Genomic DNA, 17,247 nt, shown 5'->3' with positions numbered 1-17,247 from the left:
ATTCGTTCAACTGAGACAATAATCTTCATTGCCAATCTCTTTTCTTTGGCTGTTTATAAGGTCTTTGGATCAAAAAAACTCTCTTCTTGAGTTGTATTTCTCTTTCCAAATCTGTTGGGTTGCATTTGAATGCAATCTGATCTTTAAATATATGCTTAAATAATATCTTATTTTAAACTAAATGAAAATAAGTTCTTATTGTTTACTGCAGTTTAAATTTTAATTGGCATTTGGAAAACACTATGGAACAACAAAAATAACTGATTTATAGTGGAACTATCATACATATCATAATACATGAGAACTACTGCATGCTACTTTGAAGTAAAATGATTTTCATTTTTATCTTAATAAGCCAAAACAATTACATGTAAATTGCCTAGTTTCTTGGAGAACCCTGTGGCACATTGTGCGGTCTTTTCTTCAATATTCCAATCAAAAGAAACAGCCTCAATTCTTTGAGCTCCATGCTACAATGAAATTATTTTTTCCTACTGCAGTACTGGAAAATTGAACCGCATGGAAAGGAATAAAATGGAATGGAAATTTCTCCTTCTGACCCTTCTTTTGACATTCATGGTGGTTTCAAATTAGATTCAAAACATAAATCTGTGCAGGAGTGAAAAAAGAAGTAAATATATCTACCTTTATTCCTTTAAGGAAACATCACAGTCATTTATTTTTTTTTAGCTTACTCCATCACAGAACTTGAAGACAATAGTGGAAAATTATATTTTAAGTACTTAAATAATGGCAAAGCAAAAGATAGGCTGCATCTGCATTCTTTCTTGCATGTGTTTGCATGATCAGCAGAAGAGGCATGAAACTATCTCAAATCATACTGACTCCACCAGCAATCTGAAATCAGAAAGTCAGGTTTGGACAGCTCTTCTGAGGTTGCTGAACATCTTTCCATGTGAAACAGAAAGATGAAGAGATTGAAGAGTTACTCAGAGCAAAAGCACTTCAGAGTTTCTCTGATTACTTCAAGAAGCCTGGAAATGACTGCAAGGCCATCTGTCTAGAATACTACATGTGCTAGTATTTAGCCAACACCTCTGTGGATGTTCTTCAAAGCCCATCTTCTCTAAAGTAGCCTGATCTTACCTATGAAATACTCCAACAGATAGGAAATATTGCAGACAACTTCATTTCCCCTCCCCCAGCAATAAACTTTGTTCTTGGCTAAGGAATTATAATGGTGGTAGCACCTGTATCACAGATTAATAGAATATTTGAGGTTTGAAGGGACCTCTGGAGATCGTCTAACCAAACCCTCTGGCACAAAGCAGAGGCAGCAACAGCAGGTTGCTCAGTATCAAGTCCAGCCAGGTTTTGAATATGTCTAAGGATGGAGAACTCATGACCTCTCTAGGCAGCCTGTTCTACTGTTGGACATCCTTGCAATGAAAAATGGTGTTTCTAGTATTAAATGGAATTTCCAGTATATCACTTTCAGGAGGCCCTCTACCTCTTGTCTTGATGCTGGGCATCATTGAGTCTACCTGTGTGTTCTTTACTCCCCCTCCCCAATCAAATATTTCTACATGCTGATAAGAGTACCCTGAGCTTTCTCTTCTTCAGGCTGAACAATCCCAGTTCTCTCAGCCTGTCCTTATATGATATATTCTCCAGGCCTTTAATCATTGTCGTGGCCCTTTGCTAGATCGCTCCAATACATTCATGTTTCTTGCGCTGGGGAGGCCAGAACTGGACACAGCACCCTGGATGTGGTCTCACCGATGCTGAGAAGAGGAGACTAATCACTCCCCTTGACTTTCCTGGTCCTTCCTTGATCTATGAACACTGTATTGTGTCTTTCTCAGATAACAAGGGTTAGGCTGACACTAAATTACCAGGTTTTAATTTTAGCATAATGGCAGTGGCCCATCCATAACACCTAGTTTCCTAAATTCCCTACCCCAGTATCACTTCTGTATAAGGAAAAAAAAGAAACAAAACCAAAACACCTTGGGAATTCATCCTACTTTTCTACATTTCTGTCAAGGCAGGCATAGGGCATACACAAGAAATTATAACAGCACATCTTGTTTGTATAGTTCTATTCTGAGAGGGAGGAAATTTTCAAGCTACTAATATAAAAAAATGTATCAATTTTTAATCTTAGAAGATTAATCAGGACACAGAGTGAGGACTAGGAAAGATGCAACTAACTGCAGAGGTTTCCACTTAAGTATTGCAGATGCTGTTAAGAAGGACTTGCTTTTGAGTTTGTGTTAGGGAGCAGGTGTAGACGGAACATTTCTTCACTTCATCTAGAACGTGCTTACCCAATAAAAAGTTAAGAGAAAAAGAAAGCTTCCATTTCTTTTCAAATCAGTAAAAACTCTCTTGGCAACATTTGAAATCTTCAGATTCTAGAAATCAGAAGGATGCCAAGAGAGCTGGCATTGTCCCACTAGTCATGTTGTCAGACCCATGGTGGTCTAGTTATGCAAATGATGTGACTTTGTAGGAAGATCTATTTAATTTATTCAACCTACACTTAAAAAAAATTATGTATTCAATTTCAACTTGTTAATTGAGAATGAGTTTTCTGTAAAAGTAAACAAGTTTTTGTACTAAAAGGATTTGAATTAAGTTATATTATTTCTGGCCAATCTATAAGGTATATTATCTACTATTAAACTGACAGGAGACCACTAAAAATTTTTTCATAGTAAAGAGAAGAAAATATTTTAGCAAGGACAGGAAAAGCTAAATGGTTATGTGCAAATTCTTTAGAATACATAGCGAGAGCACTCTCTCTTCTGGCCTTGTGCACACAGTGAAGTATTAGAGGGCTTATCACAGCACTGTATTATATACGCCCATATTCAAACTGTTAATGTTTCTCCACCAAATCCCACAGGCAAAATGTTAGGCAGACTCCCTATTCCTTATTTAAGCCATTATTCTCAGATTGTGTATGCAAAGAAATAACAACTGGCAAAGATACAAAGGCTAAGCACGATCCACTCATGGGTGGGCCTGAGCAAAACTCAGGAAATATGGTTCACTCTTCACCCAAATTAAGAGGTCCAAGTATGTGGTGCAAGTTCAGAATCAAACCCAAGTTTCAAGCAACTAGTTTTGGCTCTGGTATCCAGAATTCTGATTTATGTGGATTTTAAATTACAATACACAAGGAATAAGGCTGGCACGCTTTCTGCACAGGTATTATTTTAAAATATTTCTCAGAATTGTTACTAGTTAACTTTACTGTTAAATATATATCTATTCGCTAACTTGCAGACAGATAATTAAAAAAATAATAATAAAAAAACCCACACAAACTTTTATATTGCCCTCAGCCTTTGTGTCAAGGGAGAACACATTCAATAGATAATTCTCAGAAAAGTCATTAATCTGATGGCATTAGTACCTCTTTGAATGTCACTGACATTTATTTCCTTGAATTTTAGCTATTATATAGAATCCTAAATGGAACAAAATAGCATAACATACCAGAATTTTATATTAACTATATCTAGAAATCAAACAGCATTAATCGGATAGAAATTACTGCAAAAAAATATACTGCTTTACTTTAACTCTTTCCTACTTTTGTCAGAGTATAAACTTACTCTATATTTTGTCTTATCAAAGTTCATAAGATCTATTTTTTCCATTTCACAACATAAATCTTAGATTTCCTGGTTAGTTTTTTTTCCCCTTGCAACAGAACCTTAGCTCTGAGTTTAGATCAGTTGAAATACGTGTACATTTTTTTAATTTTGATGTGGAATTATTTTTTTTTTTGTCAATTTGATTTTCATCCTTCAAAAACGTCAATTGACTTGTCTAAAGAATGTTGCCAAAAATAACTGCAACAACAAGGATATACAGAGATACACAGGTTAATAACAATTATCATAACCCTTTGAAGCTGGGTCATGTGTCAGAAGTCAGGTCCAATCTATAGTCTTTGCAGAAAACATATTAAGACATTGCATTGTAAATGCCTTTTTTAAAACAAAACAAAACAAACAACAACCAAACAAAAATACCCCCACGAGGAATAATTGAGGAGAATGTTTGTATTTCAGTGGCAGGGCAGAGGCATGCACTTCAGACTTCTGGGTGCCTTTCACTTGCAAATGGAATTTTGAGGTTTTTGAAAGCATTGACCCAAGTCTTTAAAAGATAGAGACAGGGTAGTCAATTTACCAGTAGTCAAATTAAGAAAGTATATACATTTCATTTTGTGATGTAACAAGATTTGAAAAGGGCAAATGCACAGATCAAAGATAATCCTTTGATACAATTTTTGATCCATTTTTTATATAGTTGTTTTCACAATATAGTAAAGACAGAAGCATGAAAAGGCTTATCTTGTTTGTGATACTTTAGTTACAATCTCAGCTGCTAGGATGCTGTTTTCAAAGTAAACATTCACTTATTTCAAATAAGTAACTTTCTCATCACAACCAATATGGCCTAACCACATACAGCAAATTGTCAACTCCACTGAATTTTATCTACCTTCTCCCTCTCTAATTACAGCTGCCACCTGAAGGCATTGCTATTAGAGTTTGTAAAAGCACAATTAAAGTAAGCATTCCACACCTAGTTTCATCTATTAAGACCCTCTTATTAAAATTGTCTAGATATTAAAACATAGTTGATTATCAATACATATTTAAACAACATTTTATAAAGCAAACTACACAATCATGCATAAGAACTACGTGACCGCACTACACAAAGCTGCAGTAACAAAGTCCTCACTTGATGCAATACCTTTTAATACTGGTAAACTATCGAGGGCTTGGGTCTTTGATGGGGTGTGGGTTTCTTCGTTTATAAAAACTCACTAAGATGTATACAGTAACTTTGTGGTTTAACAAGACTTTAATTCCTCAGTAAACAGGAATTGAGCCCTCGGGACTGTGGCTTTTGAAATTAGGGTGTGTTTAGGTTTGGAGACTGCCCAAATTTCATTCACATTTAAGAAGGGAAAGCACCCTGCCAGACATATGCAATCAGAAAAAGTGATTACATTCTGAGGGAAGATTGTAAACCAAATGCTACCATATGTTCCATACAGATCAAATAGAAAGGCCAAGAACTAGTGCAGCGGTATTTAAATATCCAGAAAAAAAAAATAATCCCAATCCAATACATAAACAAACCCTAAGAAATAAAAATTAATGGCTACAAAGTAGCCACATGAGGCAAAATTATCCCCAATTACAACACAGGATGAGGCTGAGAAATAAGGGAGGAGTCAAACGTGCCAGGCTTTCTGGTACCACCCACTGCTTACACTTTTTTATTGAACAATATTGATATAATTAGTCAAGCTGTCAAGGGAGGGAAACATTTTGACCAAAGACTGAAAGTAAAAACAGAAAGTAAAATTCAATTTTAAAAAATGCTTCTTTCAAGATACAGCTCTATCAAACAGAAGATCCAGAATTAAAATTCAGGCCCCCTTATGATACCATCCAAATAAACTGGGGTTTTATTTTGTTGTTTGGTTGTTTGTTTGCTGGGAGGTTGTTGGTTTTCTTTCTGTCTTGTACCCAAGCAATTATAGTGATAGAATCGAGCTGATGCGTCTTCTATTCAAAGCAAAGAAATATATTGTAGTCATTCCAACTTTTTGAGTCTTGCCTAAGATTAACATATGATGTTTTCCTTAATCAGGACAATATTTCCTAGCGTTTCCTGTAATTAGTGAAGGTAATGACAAAAGGAATACAATGGCATTTGGTTACTTCAACAAACTGCAAGTTTACAGGTAATCTATTATACTGGAACTCTGAAGCATATTGGAGATGACATTAAAACAACATTTGAAAAATATCCTATTAGTACATTAGCCACATGGGAGGACTATTTTTTATAACCAAAATAAAAAAAGTCTTATGCAATATAAAAGAGGGAAGGATGCAAAACTGATCATGAGGGCAATATCTATTCTGTACTTCTCACCACACAGTCTCTCAAAATCACTCATGTGTAATATATAAAATTAATTTTTTTACATGCTAAGGAATGTATGGAATGGGATATAGCTGTGCTGTGTAAATAAGCAGTTTTAAAATAATGTAAAATGAAAATAATACAGGCCAAACAAGAAAAGCTACGCTATAAGGGCAAGAAGTCTTTAAAGATTTGGGGGTAGTTAGAATAGGTTTCCCATTTGACCATTACCTTCCTAAGCAGTGTTGAGCAAGTTAATTCTTCAGGGATAAGGTATGAGTAGAATTGCTCCCTAATTCTTGTCAGATTTCTGGTTTTAGTTTTGTTTAGCTTTTTGGATTTTCTATAAAGCAGATGAGAGTTCACTGTTTCTCTCTTCAGACACCAAAGTGGATTATTTATGAGAAATTTCATACATCAACAAATAATTGCAATGTAGGCTGTAAAAAACTAGAGTCTAAAACCCAAAAATCTGAAAGGTGTAAAAGTAATTAATATATTTTCAAAACTTTATCAGGGAAATAAAATCCAATACAAAAGCATAGGTTGGCCTTCAATGCCATTCTGTGGCACACAGTTTTGTTTCATGTTTTCAGGTTCTTTGGAGGGTCAACAGAAAGTCTCTTTGCTCGTTCCAGAGGTGCCCAGCCAGACCTTCATGCATTCAGGCAACGTGCTCAGAGAAAGGGTAACACTCACTAGCTGCAGCTGAAGGCAGAAACATGCTTCTGAGATCTACTTTTTTGAATTTTGCATGTGACTGGCTTTGTAAAGCTTTAGACTGTGCCTAAGTATATTCTGAACCCCTGATTTTGTATACCTAGTGGTCAAACGCTCTCTGATGATTAGTACCAGACATTTCTGAAGCCTCTGGCAGTTTATACTGCTTTTTATTACTTTGACTTAGAGTAATCTTTTTCCTTTCGAAGAGTTAAAATTAATTTGGAAGAAATCCCGAAATAATAATAATGAAAAGCTACAGTTCCACAAATGGAATGATAACTGTTTCTAAAACATATTTCTTTTTAATTTAACAGCATTGTCATATTAATGAAATTGCAAAACAAAGCCAAAGACCTGGAGTGCGAGGTCTGGTATCTATTGATCAAAGACTGCCCCACCCAAGACAAAAAGAAAGGAGCAAAACCAATTTCTGTTTAGTAATTTAGAAGTTGATTGCGTAACATAAAAATATATGCACTATATAAAACACACAATGGCAGTTAATACATATTAAATGCTTAGTATTTTGGTTGCTTTGGGGAAAATAAAGTCACTTCAAAATAGGACATGTTCTACAAGCTTTCTGAACATTGCTGATGCAAAACAAAAATATCTTCACATGGGCCTCAGTATTCCTACATTATATGGACTTTCTCTGAGTACTCACATTCTCATATAGGGCTTGAAGGGTCTCTAGGTCAACCACAGTGTTGTCCAAGTTCACAACAGCTATAAAAAAAAGACAAAAGAATTAGTTGTCAGGATGATAATCCAGCTGCAAAATAAAGACTGAGCCCAATACCCAGCAATCGTTTTTATGACCTACTGGTCATACAGCTTAAGGGGTTTAGCTTTATTAATGCCTTGAATAGTGCTGTTCCTAAGACTATGGGCTAGAAACCTGGTAGAGCCAGGTGTCAAGCGTTAAAGAATTCACCTCCCTCCCCCCAAACACACAAACAGGATCCCACGAGTATGGCCGTAGCCAGAGATCAGAGATAAGCTTTACATCAGACTTTCATGGTCCAACTGAAAGCATTATAAAAATTTGTAAATCTGCACCATGGCCACACACACACACACACTCACAACACAAAGCTCATTCCTGTCGCTGGTTGGCTTCAGTGTTAAACTGATTAATCCATAAGTCAGCTAGTTAACTTCAAAACACCTGACAAGGGTCAAGTCTTCTATGCACTAAGCCGACACGTTTAGTACAGACACAAAATATGCCTTTCCTGTTCCCAACCAATTCTAGTGCCACACACATACTGTATTTTTTCAGCATCAAAAAGCCAGTTCAACAGCACAGAGACAGTGATGAGACAGTGATTTCCACCTACCTAACCTGGACAAAAAAAAAAAAAAAAAAAAAAAGTGGCACACTTTTAGGAACACAACCCTGACTCCCCTCTTCTATTAGGAACACCTCATGAGGCATAGGAAATATTTGTGAAAATTAGTGAAGAATTGTTCTCAGCTAATACAACAAATTATTTTAAAGATAATACTTTTCAGTCTTCCTCTTACATATTTTTTGCAAGTACACTGAGCATTCATTTAAAAGGCAGATAAATCCAACATTCCTCACCCAGTTTTCAAACCTTTACAGAAATGCAGAACGTTGCATTAGAACATATCTGATGGTAATGAATCTTTTTTAATTGCACCATACTGGTCTTTATCCTATTTTGCACTTCATTGATTTGTACCCTTTTTTAAAATGGGCTCTGCGTGTGCACTGGTACAATAGGTGGAATAATTCCCTAGGCAAGATTAATCTATAAAGTGCAACATTGATCAGTGATAGAAACTCAGCACTAGGTCACTTTATGTCCTATAAATCCATGTCCTTAACTGTCACAGAGACATCCTGTGTATACACCGAAAGACTACAGACAGTATAATTCAAGCCCATGGGTTTCTGATTGCTCTAAAGCATTTAGAGATACCACTCTGAGTCTGGGACTCATCATGTTTCCCCTTTCCATGCCTGAGACAGTTTCAGTTACAGTATAAGAAAATTATAAACAAAGAAGTGTTCATCTTGATTAAACTAAGCAGGCTACACCGTATCTCTAGGCACAGCACAAAGCTGACTTTTAGGACTGAAACAAAAAATAATTAGGATTTTTTTTTAGTTTTTGGAAGTAATATTAAAAAATAGGGATTTTTTTCCATTTTTCCCTTTACCAGAAATCAAGAGAATCTTAAAGATAATGGCAATATCAAAGTTAACAGTTTAGGAAGAAACATGTTTTTTGTTTTGTTTTGGGGGAAAGGGCACATGCAAAAAATCTGCTACTAATTATTTGGGATATTTTAAAACTCCTCCCCCTGCTCCAAGTATAATAATTGTTGCAACAGAGACTTAAAGATGCCCCCTCAACAAGGTACTGTAACATATGTTGTATTTAATAATCCCTGTTGCTCAATAGGACTATCTGCATGCTTAAAAACATGCCAGATCTGCCTTGTAGAACTGGAAACTCAAATTAACATGCAGATAGAAAGCGGATCTATATTGGTTTGGCAGTTTTACTTCAAGAAAACACGTATGTCAAAGCCTATATACAAACAGCTTTATTAAAACCAGGATATATTATGAAACTCCATTTGTATTATCACTATGTTTCAGCATTCTTACACTTACGCAATGGTTTCATATATGAACACATTCCCAACCCTTCAACTATTTATTTTGAGTTGTGGCTGACTTCTCCCCGCTCCAACCCCTCCCCTTCCTTCCAGAGACTGTCTGCCCCTGCATTAAGAAATATAAGTTCCTGCGCTGACTTTTGCTCAATGTTAAGATCACCCACGGATTACTCAGGGAGCAATAGAACACTTTTGTTTGAATGCTTGCGGGAGATAAGAGAACGCCTGGCAAACACGATGGTGCCAGGTCTGTGTACTTTCAACAAAACAGGTATGCAGAAGAGTGTACATACTTCAGGGAGCTGCTTAAAACAAATCACTCCGAGACAAGAACTTGGAGAAATTAGTATATATGTTTCAAATACCCCTCCTCCCAAGACAAATAGATTTCTATATATTTCATCTGAAGACATATGTCTTCATAAATAGCGCCCTAGCATCCTGCTGGGATTTTTCAGTGTTCACCATAGGTTTGCTCCCCCTACTCTGAGGAATCAGGAGATGAGCTGTTCCTTGGTGGTACTGCAGCACTGTCACGCAGAAAATGATAGTTGGCAAAATAAGTCATAACTGTTGCATATTTAATTCCATTATCTAGACAATTTGACCTAATAAAAACAATGATGTTTCCTTCTGCAGCCAACCTTACCAGCTAAACATGCCCCCTCTCAACGATCAGCATGACTACACAAATATGTAACTGAAGGATTCCATAAGCAGTGGCAAAATAACAATGCAAAATATAGAGAAACTAATATGCTCTACGAAAATCTCCTGACTTAATGCTACAATTCCATTATACTTCGATGCAAACATCTGGAGAAGGGTTTATAACAGTCTTGCATATTTCTACCCATGTCACTATTTTAGAAAGTGATTTTTTTTTTGTTTCACAGTTGACATTGTTGTTTCCTGGTCTTGACTACTATGAAGGGACCTTTAATAGCCAATGTATCATCCAGCCTTTCTGATACACTCATAAGACAGAGTAAAAGCCTTCAGATATTCTTCACTGCTAATAGAAACAACTTTGTTTTAATCACATCAGACTCAGGCATTTAGTTCTTACCTCAAAGTTTTCATAGTTCTACTGTTTTCCTACATTCCTGTTGTCACAAATAAAACCAGCAAGCCAGCACCAGTTTAAAGCCCCAATACTTTAAAATTACTCTATGTACATGTATATAATTGTGTATATATACACAGATATACAGATGTGATCAAATTTGAACCAAGTACGTCCAGATACACACAAAAATATGCACAACTGAAAATAAAAGGAACTACAACCCAACGACTTTTCTTTGGTTTTTGTTTTCCAATGCAAGCACTGGTCAACAGATGATTACAGAAAATCCACCCAGTAAAAAGAGAGGTTGAAGAACAATTGCAAAGTGTTGCTTGACACTATCAAGGACAGAGGAGGAGAAAGAGATTTCAAAGCATTTGGAGCCAAAATAAAGGCTTCAGGAATCTTTCATCTGTCTTAAACTTTCCTGATACTCTAATTGTTTTCCAACCAGTATCAGTGGGATTTTCTTATGCAGCTGCAGAATATAGAAGTTTTAGCAGAATGGAAGAGGAGTATCCATACCATTATGCATTTTATAATATAAATTGAGTCAAAAAATAAATTATGCAGACTTAAAATAACAAACCCAATTTAGATACTAGTTTCAAACTGAAAGGACAATAAAATATACGCAAAAAGACAAAGACTTACTGTTCTTAGTAATAGCAATTAATTTGCAAGTCTGCCTAGGCACCTTAGAAGACACTTCACCTGAGAGAAGGAGAATATTGCTGCTAAAAAAAAAGCAAGATTAGTGTAAAGCACACAGCTACATTCAAAGGCGTACTTGAACTCTGAGAACAGATGGACCTTCTCCCATATACATAGAAGCTGATTTTGAACAGACATAATTTAAAAAATAAACAACACAAAATCCACATCAAATCAACACAATGAATAATCACCACCCACATGTTTCCAGGGAAGCACAGTATGTAACCGGGCCACCAATGGGAGCAAATTTTTTTGCCAAGCAAATACAATCCTGAAGAAGAAAGGCATGAGAACACACCAGCTGGAAGCTGGAGGATGCACAGTGTATTCTCATGAAGACTATAAAAGGAAATGTGTGTGGTTTGTTTTCTTGTTGGGTTTTTTTTAATTATTATTATTGTAAGCATTACTGTTGATTATTCATATATCTAGAAGCATTTGAAATACCATCTACCACTAAAATTTGATAGGCAGTATTGACACAACAAACCTACACTCGCGTGAAGCTGTGAATCTACATCCACCAAGAGTATCACTCACATAAACTGTTACAGAAAACACAAAGTCCTACAGCTGCCCAGTGCTTGGAAACTCTGTTCTGTTTGTAAGTGCAAAACTCAGGAATTTTCTTTCAAAATAAAAAGGCCAAAATTCAAAATTTCCCACGGAGTAGAATTTCAGGAAGAAGAAAAAGAATTATCAAACCGATCCTGCGGATCGGTCTTTTATGTCATAAAAGTCTCATTAGCACAGTTCTCACTTATAGATGACTATCAGAAGACTGGTATTCAGTCCAAATCTTGGCCTTATTGTCTTCCCTTTTCCCAGGACAGGTTTCAAATCACAGTCCATTTCTCTTGCTTTTCCAAGTATGCTTCCTACGCTTTTCTGTCTCAGGACTCTAAAAGTGAGTGTCCTCTTCTCAAGCCCTCCTAGCAGCACTGCTGTCTCTCCAAAAACTGACAGCAATTTCCAAATCCTACTGGATTGGTAACAGATTACAGTTTAACTCCTCCAAAAGAAGCAGTAACTGAAGCAAAACCACCTAACATTTGCAAAAAGAATTCTGAACCAATCCTGCTATGCTCAGATCCATGCTTCAGGGAGGTAAATGAGCAAACCCCAGTTCTTCACACTGACTTGACCACAACTGATTTCTCCATGACTCTCCAAAAACCAAGCAGTATCACTCCAAGAGGTCATTCCCTTTTTTCCTCCTGCACTTATTTGCATCTTTACTTTCACATCTGCTTTCTTTCTTCAAAAGAGCACCAAGAGTCTCTGCAAGACTTCACATCTCCACTGTCAAATGGCAGCAACAGACAGTCACTTCAGCAAATTACCAAGGCAGACTGATTCTTCTTCCCTGAATGGAAGACCTCCTACTTCTACAGCAGATGAATCACGGTATCACACAGTTCTCTGTGGGCCACAGATCTGGGGGTTTCACAGCTGTTCTGCCCATCTGCAACTAACATGCACAATTACAGGATCATGAGAGGTTTCAGCTTCCATGGTACTTTTTCCTAACTTTCATCTCCAGGTAATTCTACTTTATGTTAACTGTTAAGCCATCTACACCCCAGGAGTATTGCTGAAGAGTCAGAGAAACAGAAAAGGCATTAACCAGTTTTAAAACAACAATGGACTTTGTTGTTATTAAGAACCTGTATCTATACTATATATGACCCATAAGCTGTACAGAAATAGAGACTCCAAATTACTACAAAATTTTGATGCACAACTGTAGCATTAAAATTCATTCAACCTTATAAATGTTTTTAAGTAATTGTACTTGAAAATTTGATGAGACATATTAATTTTCAAATATCTAAAAAGGATATTCAGAAGAAAAAAAAGAAGGCACGTGAGTAGATGAGTAGGTTAGTGCGTCGTCATATTATATTAACTTCCTTGATGATTACTTCTGAGTTAATTAAAAGGAAAAAAAAAAAAAAAAAGCTCCTCCAAGAATACCATACAGGTAGTAAACTTTGAATGGTCAAAACCCACCATCATTAGAAAATATGGGCAAAGAAAGCCTTAGGCAATGGAGAGCTCTGATACAAGAAACACAAGTCAGACAGTATATAGCCTGGTCAGCTTATGAAATGTTTCTGACAACAAATTAGAGAAAAAGAACAAATAAACTTCTTTGTTTGTTCACTCAATACAGAATGGAAGCCTTCACTGACAGACGTCTCTGGAAGAAAATGCAAGAACAGTATACATGCAAATATAAGCAAAGCAGGGAAAAAAAGTCTCAGTGGAGACAATTAAATCAGGTTCCTTGGAATAACTGACAGCTGAACTGCTCAATTCAGGAGTATAAAGAACCCCGCGTGTCTCAACATTCTCATCATCAAAAGAGCCAAGAAAGCCTTAGAAGACCAAAGCACAGCAGCTTCCTTTTCTGCTGTAAAGACTATAGTTCGATGAAATATCAAGCTACTTGCAAAGTAAACCCAGATTTAAATCCAACTTATTATTTGTATTTAAAAATCAACCGAACTGCAAAATGTTAGGTCTTTTCTTGCCATTTTTATTGGTTACATAGTAAACCACAACTTCAAAAATTACTGTCCTTTGCTCTTCCCCTCCACCCACCCCACCCCCATGTCATCTTATTAGCATTGTTCATCTAAAACAGCCCCACTGCACAAGGATGTGTTCTTGTCTGTAATACTTCCAACAAATTGGCAACTACTGCTATTCCTTTGGGATTCTTTTTTATCTCAAATGATAGAAATGTGAATCTCTTAATGCAGAAAGTTAAATCCCAAATGGGCCTCTGAAATAAAAGTTATGTTTACATAAATATGGAAAATACAGTGGTAAACCCAAATGTCCCTGTGCTAATGGGAGCTGCAGCAAAACGTACAAGGATCATGACTATGTAGTTTTTAAAGATTCTCAGAAAATAAGTGAAATAAAAGAATATGTAAAATATAAGTACCTGGAGTTGCACAACCTACAGAAAAAAAATTATTGATAATGGTTAGATAGGGGATGGCTGCTCTGGGTAGAGTTAACATGAATGAGAAAAATTTCATATTACCACCTACCTGCTTGCCCTCAGTATCTTTGTGGTATGTTTATCTATTAGCAAATACTTTAAATAAGTGCACAAAGCACAATGGAGATTGGATCTTCAACACAAGTACGTATGGCATGGATCAGAGGCAAGAAGCAGCACTTTAGAATTGCTTGCACACAGTTTTACTGTGGCAGTAATTCACCTTGATCTAAAGCTTGTGTAAGAAACCAGAACAGTATAGAAAATTTCCAAGCAGCAGCCATGGATTAAGCTTAACTGTTGCTTCAGATTGTTTTTAAAGGACTTACAAATTTTAAATACCTTCAAGAACATGCACTCACATTTCTGGGAAGCAATAAAATAAGAATCAATTCAGCAAGAAAATGCATTTACAAAATTTGCCTTAACAGAAGTAGGAGACCTTATCCAAAAGAGTGAATCTTTACTATTACTTTCTGTACAGATTCTTCTCTTATAAACGTAGTTCAATTTCTTAGACATTTGTCCTTAGCATTCCTATTCCCTAATGTTGTATTCCTAATATATAGCAATAAAATTGTATTGACAGAGCTTTTTTACATACATAAAACTATATATACAGACATACAACAAAATACATAACTAGATTTTATATATAGCTATACATAGTTAATATAAACAGTTACATTACGTACATTTCAAACAGTTGTCTACTATGTTAAGGACAGCAGTTATTGATTATGTGAAGCCTAAATTCATACACCTATACACTTTGTTTATAAAAAGTGCGCAAGTTCAGTTCTTAGAGAACAAATATATTTTGTTTGACTCAGTATGTCGCCTTCTTGTCTAGGCAGGAAAAAAAACGGAGACCAATGCTGTAATCCTTTCAGAATAAAATGTTTAAATACAAACATGATTGCCATTGTAGACTGTTTAATTTAGAGAGATTGTATTTCAGTTCTAGTTTTGAGAGGTTTGCTGATTTGACTATAGAGAGTACTTCAATGCTTATCTTAATTGTTTAGATAAGACTTGTTTGAATTTGGCAGGTGAAAAACCATGGGTATAGGGTATAGGAAGGTTGACAAAAGACTAGTTTTTTACCAGATTACGCTTATTTTAAACTATAGTGTGTAGAGAAGCAAACAATCTCCATGAACCTGCCAGGGGCTGGTCGCTTGGGAGTGAATTTGAAGCACAAGATTGACTGGTAGGGTTCAACAATTTCAACAAACTGGAAAAGACTACCACTATAACTCCCAAAACACAGCTTAAGGCTTAGCATAGCACACAAATGCAAATAATGTAAGACATTTAAATACATTGGTGGCTGGTTTGTGTTTTGTTTTGTTTTTTTTTTTTTTTTAAAAATGTACTTCATGCTTATAGTAGGGGGTTGCTGTTCTCTAGGCAACCTTCCTGTCCTCAAATGTATTTTAAAAAACATTTCAAGAACAAGATTTTAATGTAAAATTAATCATTGACATATGGATATATTTTACATTTATGAAATTCTGTTACAAAAAATAAAATTTCTACTATAAAAACCCTACAATGTTATTGGTTTTTACTTCATTATCAGCTTGTACTAAGCTTTTTTACTTCCTGGTTAAGGTAGCCATAGCATGGCACAGGCATTTCGTTTAGAGGTTCTCAAAAGGAAACTTGTCATACCTATCAACTCTATCACTTTTGGTGGTGAGACTACTAGAACAGAATATCTGAGGAATATATTTTTGGGATGTTTATGTGACTGTATGTGTTTACAGTGCATGTTATTAAAACAAACTGCACAAACACATCAGCTACAAGGCACATATGCAATAGATCTGACATTGTGTATCAATCTGTCTGCAGACAGCTATGATTTATAGCTTTGCATTCAAGAGTTAACTGAAATAAAATTTGGGGTTTCTGTGTGTTAGTGTTTGACTTTTCTTTTAGATCCACATAGGCTCTAATGCTTTTTGGTCTCTATTTCAATGACATTATATCTGGGAGCTCCAAGGCTAATTGTGGTACCAGTGATGGTATAACTGTGACAGTCAAAGGATATATGCAAGTCAAACTTTGCAGAACAAGGTAGCATCTCTTACTGAGTGCAGCTGGAAGGAGTTAGAAAGACTTGTTTGGAATACAAACAAGCCTTCAGGCTTCCAAGTAATCGAGACTTTTAATTACATGTAGATTTTTTTCAGAATTCAAATTTGCTGGCTTTCAGTTTAATTCCACCTTATCTTTTAACATTAGAGTAACTAAAAGTAAACAAAGTCATGGCCAGCTCTGAGAACTCCAGACCATAAGCAAAGGGTCCAGCTTTTTCTTTCATGCTTTAAGGAGCTCATTCTAAATGAAAAGAAAATGCAGGAGGAGAAGGAAATTTGTTTGGAATTCACTGACAAGGATGAAATGTAGGTTTAAAGTAGTCCAAAGTGAAGAATAAATTTAGATTAAAACTATTCCAGCTATGGGAAGAATAATTTATTACTTATTCTAACATCATAGTCACTAGAAGTACACTAATTTTTTTGTATGGGATCTCTGTATTTCCTGCCTTACTCTGTGACCATGAACAGCTCTAACAGTCCCAAATATTTCCATGTTCCTTATGCACATTCCACTACAATCATTATTCTAATCTATCATTGAAGCTCTTGATTTTTTTGTTATTATATTTTTTTGAGATTATATGATCACAATTCATCCCTCATAATAATGGCAAGTGTATACCAGTTTTATCAGTTATATAGCACTTGGCAAATTTAATAAAGTTAGCAGTGTAGTTAACTAATGTATGTTTTTTCCAAAAAATATATTCTCTACATTAAGCAGCTAACTTAGATCTTAGCTTTTGTGCTTTCAATTTACCCACAGTTAATGTACAGTTAATGGAGCTCCTGGTGTGTTCAGCTGGCAATTTAGAATACTTATATTAAATTACTTAAGCGTCAACACTAAATGAGTTAACAACTGCCTAACTCATAGATCTGAAAATTTAATGGCTCATAAAACACTACCAGCAAGGAGAGTATCTTAGGCTTCCACAGGAATCTGCTCTCAGCTTACTGCAACTAAACATACCTTTACCAACAGAAAAAAGAAAGATATTAGAAATATTATTAATCCACGT

The 17,247-nt window shown here is 35.7% G+C and overlaps 1 protein-coding gene across 1 annotated transcript in view; it reads right to left on the bottom strand.

Moving 5' to 3' along the window:
* The window catches only part of FMN2 (formin 2), a 165,634-nt gene that overhangs the window by 64,165 nt on the left and 84,222 nt on the right, over positions 1-17,247 (bottom strand). The window contains 1 exon segment of the mRNA XM_040599133.1: positions 7,322-7,383. Within this exon segment, the coding sequence (XP_040455067.1) occupies positions 7,322-7,383 (62 nt within the window).

Source organism: Falco naumanni, chromosome 6 (genome assembly GCF_017639655.2).
Source record: "Falco naumanni isolate bFalNau1 chromosome 6, bFalNau1.pat, whole genome shotgun sequence".
Classification (NCBI taxonomy): Eukaryota; Metazoa; Chordata; class Aves; order Falconiformes; family Falconidae; genus Falco; species Falco naumanni.
Note: the sequence above shows the minus strand (reverse complement) of the source record. Positions and strands in the feature narration are given on the sequence as shown.